At 34.9% G+C, this 9,507-nt stretch overlaps 1 protein-coding gene across 1 annotated transcript in view; it reads left to right on the top strand.

Annotated features, from left to right (window-relative positions):
• The first annotated feature begins 1,167 nt into the window (after positions 1-1,167).
• EYA1 (EYA transcriptional coactivator and phosphatase 1) overlaps positions 1,168-9,507 on the top strand; it is an 87,826-nt gene continuing 79,486 nt past the window's right edge. The window contains exons 1-4 of the mRNA XM_081950555.1: positions 1,168-1,381; positions 6,383-6,432; positions 7,861-7,988; positions 9,194-9,256. Coding sequence (XP_081806681.1) covers positions 7,865-7,988; positions 9,194-9,256 — 187 coding nt within the window. The 5' untranslated portion in view covers positions 1,168-1,381; positions 6,383-6,432; positions 7,861-7,864. The remainder of the gene's footprint in view (positions 1,382-6,382; positions 6,433-7,860; positions 7,989-9,193; positions 9,257-9,507) is intronic.

Below are 9,507 nucleotides of genomic sequence, written 5' to 3'. Positions count from 1 at the left end.
TTCTGTCAAATTGCTGGAGGTTGGCACGGGTGAGGGGTTTAGCGTTTAATCTTCTTGTTCTCTTTCGTATTTTTGCCTCTTTAAGGAACAACCAGGAAGAAAAATCCGATACGCATCCAAGCAAGTGCAGACGCGGGAGTTGCTATTGCTGGATCGCCCTCTTTAGCTGTACTTAAGCAGATCTGGAGAGTGCCGCGAACGCGGTTCTTAGTCGCCTGCTTTGGGGATCGGGCCAAGGCTTTCAGTGCATCCACACCTCTCCCATCCCACAGCTCTGCTCCGGGCTAAGGAACCCGACGCCGGGCTAGCCACCTCGGAAGGTACAGAGGCGACTTCCCCCCCCCCCGCGCCGCCCGTTCTGCGAAGCTCTACGTGGCTCGGGAACGCCGGTGCCTCCGCAGCAGAGAGCCAGCCCGTCGGCCCGCTTCTTGACAGGGCGCGCTCAGCTGCGTGTCTTTCCTCCTCCACCCACCACCCACAGCTGTTTATGCACATGCCGCAGGATCCTTCATTTGCATACCAAAATTGCTTGCCAGCAAAGGTGGCCTCCGACGAGCCAGCCCAAGGCTGACTTCGATTGTTCGCCTGTTCAAACCAATAAGGGTGCGAGAGAGAGACTAGCTGCGGTTTGCATTAGGAATAAACAAAAGGGGACGAGTCGCCTAGAGGGTGTGTGTGTTGTTGGGGGTGGGGGGGGAAGGAAGGCGGAAAAAAGCCTTCGGGCTAGATTGGGGCAGACCTCCAAGCCTGGCCCAAGGTAGAGGCAAACGAGCGAGAGCCGGCGAGGCTTCGGCTGTTCCTTTGTCTGCTCTTCAGCGATCGTATCTCCGGCCGCGTTTGAGGAGAGCCGAAGAGCGAACGAGCGAGCCTTGGTTTGCTGCGACAGGATTTGAGCGGGAACTTAGGCGCGCGCCGATTTGGGACCTGGGTGCTGCTGCAGACGGACCCTTCAGTGCCACTTCCGACTTTAAGCCTTCCTGGGAAAGTCCTCGTTGGCTGTTTTCAATTTCGCTCTGGAGACCCGAAGGCCCCCCTCCCCGCCCCTCTCGCCGCCGCCGCCGCCGCCACCTCACTCTCTCTCCTTTGCCTCACACAGACGCTTGGCAAGCACAGCCCGCGGCGGCGGCGGCAGCGGCAGCAGCAGCAGCAGAAGTCACTCTCCTAACCCGCTCCTCGCTCTAAACGCGAAATTGTCCTCCTGAGCGAGCGGCGCTTCTAGGCTGCGCTTGGAGTAGGTCGGGGGTTACCGGTTTGTTTTGTTGTTCTTTTTCAACCAGCGCGGGCTGTTGAGCTTTCAAAGACTAAAACGATGTGAGCAACACTGGTTGGTTCACGTGAAGGGAGTACCTAACCCCGGGTGGATGCTGCAAAGCCGTTCGCTGTAAGTACAAACCTGTCTGTTTCGAAAACTGCATGGATTTGACAACTGTCCCTTCTTGTAAAAGGGTGAGAAACCCCCACCACCACCACCCACACACAAACACATATTTTTGGCCCGGCTGAAGCTTTATAAGGAAGTCACCCGCAAGACTGCTCTCTGTTGCAAAAACAAGTTTTCCAAGCAACTAAGTGATCCCCCACCGAGGGATCATATGCGCGTTTCTTCTCCTCCCCATCCCTGTTAATACCTAATATACGTCACAAATTTTTTTGCAGTAAAATTTGGCTGAGCTTCCTCTTTATGTAGACGTCTTTCAAGTCATATGTTCTGTACTTCTAAAGTATTTATTGTGTTAAATTTGCTTGATATGACTGTTTAGTTTTCTCAAGTGTTCGCGGGTCACTGAAAATAAATAACCCAGTGATGAGTGATTTTAAAAAGATCCTTGAATTGGTGAAAGACAATTCAGAAGGAAAGAAAATAAATTTGGAGGAAGGATGTGTGGCAGAAATTTTGACAGCTTACTCTGAAGGAGTAAATCCTGGAAAAATTGCTGAGCATTAAAGGATGACTTTATCAAGCTATCTGACGTAATTATAATGTAAAGGCTTTTCTATTTCTGGAAATTCAATGCTTACAATTAACTAGCATTAATACACTACTGTATTTATATGAAGCTTCTGAATTTCATCATTCATAAAAAATGTACGTTTCATTTTTGACCTATTTTATAAATGCCACCAGATGTTTAAAACACCCAGACCATAATCATGTTAAATTAGCCTCAGCAAACAATGTAAGTGCACTTTACAAGCAAAATGATAAAATTTGAATTCAGAGTTTGAATAATAATAATAAACCAGCTAAATATATTTTTCTGCAAAACAAAAATTAAATGGACAAATTTTAAGAACAGTATTCTAGAAATTAGAGTGTTGTATTTATATGTACATTTTTAAAGCATACCCTATACTATGGATCTTAATATTGCTAATTTTGTTCTTATTTTTCTGAAAGGTTTATACTTTTGTTAATCCATGTCACAATATTTGTTTAAAATAAAATATGCATTATTCAAATCTTGATACTATTTGGGTTGTAGTAGTCCCTTTAAATGACCTGTCTTATACTTTTAGAAGCTAATCCCTGCACAGTGACAGATTTATAAACCAAGCCATTGTTTCATTTTTCATAAATACAACAGGGAAGTACATGATTCCAAATGGCACAGAAAAAAATGGAAGAATGGTTTGTTGTTAATGTGTTTTGGGATTATTCATAGAATTGAAAAAGTTCCCTGATTCAAAATCAGAGATTGTATATATATATCTATCAAAAGTAAGATCCATTTTGTACAATTCAAAATATTTTATTTATTATTTAGACATGGAAATAGACTTCCATGTCTATTTCAAAAGGCTAGTCTTCAGTTTTATATTTGAGTCATATGTCAATATATTTCATTAGTAATGCCAATATCTGTGGGGTAAAGATCCAATGCTAGTTAAAACCAGTTTTAATAATTCATGCGGTTTTGATACATGCATTATAAAGTAATTTTTAAGTAACTCCATGTTTGAAATCGGCAACATTTGTAACTCTTGTAAATCAACTTTTTTAAAAAGGGGGGTGTTGAAAAAAGTAACTAAAAGAACTCGGGGGGGGGGTAGATTATAACTGGCTGGATATAATTTATTAATTCAAATATAAACTTCAGAGTATTTTTACTTCAAAGAAATTCCTTTTGGTTAGAAGAAATGTTTTAAATTATAAATTCCTTTTTATAAGAATTGCTTCTAGCAATTTTTAAAAAGTCTGGAAAACCAATCATTTAGACAAGTACCTTCACTTTACTTGCTCTGTGCTGTTGAGATTTAGAAACCCTTCCCATTTACAGTTTACTTTTCACGGAACATTATTAAGTTTCTGGCTTCATACATGATTTTCTGTCAGATGCTTTTGATTTGTAATTTACCAAAGTATAATAAACAGTGCAAAAGTCATGAATTTTCTTCTGCATCCTGAGCTCTGTGGTAGGGAAAATGTGATAAAATGTGTACCTTAAGTTCTGTTTGATGAACTCTTAAAGCAAGTTTGCCTTCTGGAAATAATTTCTGGGGTTGAAGAGCATGGTATTAACAGATTTAATGTGGCTATTCATTGGATTGTTGGAGTACTATGTGAGGTTTAACAAAATGAGAGAGACAAATTGAATATCAACAAAACCTACATCTGTGAAGAATTATGAAGTTAATTAGAAAAAAAAGACCAACTGAAAAGATTTTATAAGTTGGTCACAATTTGATATTATTTGTGAAGATATTTAACAGTGCACTTTTATATAGGCCTGCTCACAAGTAACAGAGCTGCATGAGTCTATTATCACCATCCTAATTGCCATTGTAATTTTACTAAATGAAGTTTAAAAGTGCATCATGTTTTTAGGAAGAATTAAAAAGCAGTTTTGCATTTTATCATGAAATGGTTATTTATATGGCAAAGAAGTTCCAGATTTTGTCTTTTTAAAACTTATTTGTCTGATTTCACAACTTGATTTTTGCATATTGCATATATGCATTTTGCCTATATCTTCCATTTTTAGTGCATCAATTCTTCAGTTGATTCTAATAATTGCTGCAAACTTCTGCTCTATGGAATGATTTGAGAAGTAAAACTATGATTTTGAACAGCTTACACTTTCTGAGTAAAATTTTAAGCTACAGTAGATGTATATTAATTAAAGTACTAATAAGTATCATTCATCCATGTGTTAGTCTCTATAAATTGGTCATCATACTGCAATTATTCACTATAGTGTAATTTTGCTTCCCCCATAGTCCTCCAAAAACATATGAAGTATAGTATTTTGTAAATTATAACATGTCACCAACATCTGTGTCTAATTGTTGCTTGCATTTGCATTCTTGAGAGTAGATTTATTTTTCCTGTGCCACTATGTGGATTCATTTGACCAATCTAATAGGAGATTAGTAGTTTTAAAGTTATTTTGATTAAAGAATTATTTTTAAATAGTATAATGAATAACACATGACTTAAATAATTCTTAATAGGCAAATTATTGCAACTGAAGTATAACACAAAAATGAGGGTCTGGCAAATGAACTCTCACAGCTTCCATAATATAAAGATATGCAAATATTTGTATTATATATGATATCATATGTAACTCTAGCATACAAAAGACACTACTGTATTATTGTACATGAAAGGCACATTATATTATATGTATTAAATATTATAATACAAATTACACACACACACATATGTATATATATGTATTTTAAATTAACTAATATATATATATATATATATATATATATATATATATATATATATATATATATATATATATATATATATATATATATATATATGCAGTTAATTGAAAATACTAAAATATCTGTATACTTAAGAAGAAATAGTTTTAAGCATTCTATTTTCCCATTCTATAATTTATTGAAAGTGTATTCAAGAAGCGGGAGACAACATATCCTAAATGCGCAGTTTTGAGTATTAGAGTAAAATGTTTCAAATTAACACGTCTTAAAAAAATCTTGAAAAAATCTTGAAAGAATATGGTTTAGTTGTTGCAAACATACACTTGATAGTTTGAATTAGCTTTTTATGGCCTCTTAAAAATACACTATGTGGCATTTTAAAACAACACAAGAAAATATTGTAGTTGTTCTATCTCTTTTTGCCCTTATGTGTAACATTATATGTTGTCTGGCTGCTTATAGGAGTGGTGTGTGCTTTCTAAAGTAGTAATTCTGTCTAAGATTAAAAACAACAAAAACTACAAACACATAAGTGAGATTTGTTTAGATGACTTTTATGGCACTTAAAATGCTTCATCTCTCTTGTCTTTGTTCTGTGATCATCTAGGAAATGTCTGTTCAGGTTGGGATCCTGAATTTAGGTTTTTTAAAGATAATCTATGACATAGCTGGATAAATTTTATTTGTACTTTTAAGCTAGCAGAGGATCTTCACCTGAGATATGTATGGTATATCACCTGCTCTTTAGAAACAAATTTTCTGTCAAGTCTGTTCTTAAATACAGATTATATACAGGTTATTTTGAAATTTAAAAGCCAATCTACATTATATAAACCTGAAAAGATTCTGATTTTTTCCAAAGAAAAAGTTAATTGTCTTGAAGGATGATACTCATTGAGAACATATAGTAGCTTTTTTAGCAATACCATTTTTGTATGTGGGATTCATAATTTAAAAGACTGCATAAAGTTCATTTTTTCTGAAGCATGTATGGTTATTTTTAGCTTAATTTAGATTAGTGGAGGGGCACACAGATCGAAGACTAGAGAATCTCTGGCCCAGTTAGACATGAAGAAACTTCACAGTTGATTTATAAAAGTATAACATAGCTGTATTTTACATGTTTAGCACTGACTTGAAATCTTTTTAAACTATCTGGAGTCTGAACTTTAAAACATAAATTGGGTGAAAAAAATAAAAATTAAATTGCTAGGCATAAAAGACTGTAAAGAGTTAAAGAGTGGGAGGGAGATATATTTCGCTTAGTGATAATAAAAGCTGGCTGATAGATCTTTAGAGGGTGTTGGAGTGTTAGAGCGTCTTTCCTTAAAATTGCTTGCTCTGTTAATAGCTTCCTTACCTAGGCACTTCTTCCTAAACTACTCTAGGAAGACAGCTTTACATGTTGATTGGGGGAGGGGTAATGCAGTGTGCAGCTGTCATAGACAAGTGATGAATCACTATCCCGTCATTTGGCTGCCTTCCCCATGACATGGGCAGGAGGGGGAAAGACCTGCTGGAGGAAACAACAGTTGAAGCTTCAATTTAAAGACAATATGTCTTTCACCGAAGTACTGTCCCCTTTCTCTTTAGGTTAAAAAACAGCATTATGATCCCCAGGAAGATTTCTTTATTTAGTTAGATTAAGACCTGACATGAACATAGGATAACATAGATTTCTGTTTGTGTCCCTGGTTTGCAGGTGTAAAAATCCCAAGTCAGTTCAGATGTTGCTGCTTCATCCTTTCGCAGGTAAGGTTAAACTGAAAGTCGCTTCTCTGTGGAAAGAAAAGCTTAGAATGAAGTTGTGTTGTTTACTTCAAGTGACAAATACACAAATGAGATTTCTTTCTTAATTTTAAACTGGACAAATGTTTTCACTCTTTGAAAAGTACTTTAAATATTCTGAAATGATTTATAAAAAAATACTTTTCTGAATTGAAAAATATTCTGTTGGTTGGAATTTTTTAATCACAGTGATACAGAGCCTTGTATATAAGTTGGAAAACTAGTGCATTTTTAAATATAAATTTGATAAACAGAGCCATTGTCAAAAAGAATTTATTACAAGAAAGCAGTTATCAGTGTTGAAAAATGAATACATTATAATGAATTTTGAAAAAATATGCGTCTTTGCATGGGTTTGACAGAATATGAGATAAGTCTGGAAAGATTTGGTTCAGTTGCTTTTGAACTTTGTAAGTATAATTTAAGATTGTATTTTACAAAAAAATTCCTCCAAGTAAATTTGAAAATCCAAACTAGTAAGTTTATTAGCATTTTGGAAAGTCTACAATTGATACCAATGATGTTTTCATATTGTAAAAATGAATAACGTATTCTAGCACTATTTCTTTATTCAAAAATCATTTTTATTTCAGAATGTGTGTTTTGACCATTGCCCTAACATATATATTATACAAAGCACAAATGGAAATTTATGATAAAAACTGGTATATGTAAGAATGTCAGTATTTTACTAAAGCATAGTTAAAGGAGAAAATATTGGCAATTTTGTACTTAGCTCAGTTTTTATTTTCTTTAAGTGACAGTTCAAGTACCGCAAAGTGCTAAGGTATATTAATGCTAGAACCATTCATTGTGCATTGGTCTTATCCTTTTTCAGTGGGGCACTCTTTATGTAATCCACAAAGCAAACACGAGAACAGACATAATAATATTTTAATGCTGCATTTGTTTCAATAGAAACATAGGAACAATTAAGTAGTTTGCTAGAGTAAACACATACATCAGGAATATCTCATTCCTTGTCAGTAGACTGGAGGTTCAACTATTGCTTCAAGTGTTTTCTTTGGTTTGGAGGCCCATTAAATTGTAAATGGGTGGTAAATTATATGCAAGCAAGCAGTGTTACTTTTTAATGCGCTATTATTGCCTCTGACACAATAATTTGGTTACATTGTAAGAACTAATTTGTTTTTGCTATGTTAAGGTTCTCACTAGACATTAATGCATTGTGTATGGAAAGGTGCAAAACTCCTTACCTGGGAATAAGATCCATTGGATTTTATTTCTTACAGACTTTCCAAAGTTATAAATATATGTAGATTTGCACTTAGAGAAATGATTGTGTCATTGAGATAGAAAACAATAATTGTAGACATAGCATGTGAAAAGCCTTGATTGTTTTTCTACAGTTAAATTTCTTTCTTTCTTTAGGTCTATGGAAATGCAGGATTTAGCCAGCCCACATAGCCATCTGAGTGCTGGCAGTGAATCCCCCAATGGTCCAAAACTTGATAATTCTCACCTAAATAATAATTCCATGACACCCAATGGCACAGAAGGTTAGTTTCTGATTGTTTGTGTTGCCTATTATATATACATCATTATGTAATTTACAAACAATATGCGATTTTGTGTTAGGCCTTACCCTTACATTTGGACTTTACTATTTGAATGAAAGTGGAGAACATATGCTGGAATGTTTCTCCAGTTCTCTGCATAAAGGCTAGGGATGACTAACCTTTTCATCTAGCTGTTTGTTTGTTTTCTGATTTTAAGCAGCAGCTTTGTTTTGGCATCTGAAAGTTGCTATCACGACTTTCAGTTTAGCATCTTAGAAACCAGACTTCTCTAGTAGATATGAAAGAATGCTTAGCTAGATAAATTCTGCTACTGTATACATTTTTAATGAATATAAGGTGGTGCTAGAGACCAATTATAGTTAGTTAGTAGTTTGTTTATATGTAATCTATAAAGAAAGTAATACGGACTATTTGGTTGCTGACTCCAGTTTAGGTCTATATTTAAAAAAGATTATTTAGTATGAAAATGTGCAAAGTTGCAATTTAATATGTTAAAATGCATAAGCACATGGTGCTATAGAAGATGCAAATGTAAAGGACTTGTTAGCTTTCCAATATGCATTGAATAAGGCTATTAGCACAGCAATATTTTAGGGAAATTATGCACACAATACGTTGTGTAGGACAAATTAACCACTCCCTTTGTAATATTTGAAAAAGATAATAGGAAAATGTAACTTTTTTATAAGAAAGTTTAATATATTAAAAGAAAAAAAGGTTTTGTTTCATTTGTACATATACCACATTCCTTTCACCCATCCATTGACCATTGTCATCCCCCTTCTCCCAACCATCTTTACTCTCAGTTTTAAGTAAAAATTACTTGGATATACTTAGAAGGACATCTGAATGGAAGAGGTGCACTACTTTAAAAAACTTTTGGTTTGGTATATACTTTATAAGTATACGTATGATGAGTAAAATATGATGATAACTATTCTGAAGTTAACAACTTAAATGAAATCACAAGAGTTACTCTTCTTTCTAAACAAACCTAACAGGATGTTAAGTTAAAATTATTTTAATGCAACAATTCCAAGTAATTGAGAGAAGGAACAGAACTTAAAATGCCTTATCAATTTAAAAGAAATAAAACTTTTCTGATGGATATTATATATATATGATTCTGTGACATATCTGGAAAAACTACTAGCATTTTATCTTTTTTTGCAATTTTCCTTTAGGTGACATGACTCTGCTCAGCACTGCAGACTGGTTGTTAAATGTTAATACACAGACCACTGCAGGTTTGTGTAGCCAAGATGAATGCAAAATTGCTAGCATGCATTTTAAGATTTGCAAAGTTGTAAAATTCTGACTATTGTTTGTTAGTGGTGTTAGTTAACTTTATTGAAAGGTAATTAATTCACAGTACTATGTACATGTACTTGAAGTAAGCTCCATTGATTGCTAGAGGATTTCATGTGTGCCTATATAGAAAAACATACAGTGGGATACAGTGACAGTTGCTTTATCTTCTTAAAATGAATTTGATATT

This window comes from Natrix helvetica (assembly GCF_964273705.1).
Source record: "Natrix helvetica genome assembly, chromosome: 4".
Lineage (NCBI taxonomy): Eukaryota > Metazoa > Chordata > Lepidosauria > Squamata > Natricidae > Natrix > Natrix helvetica.
This window is presented reverse-complemented; position numbering and strand designations above follow the sequence as displayed.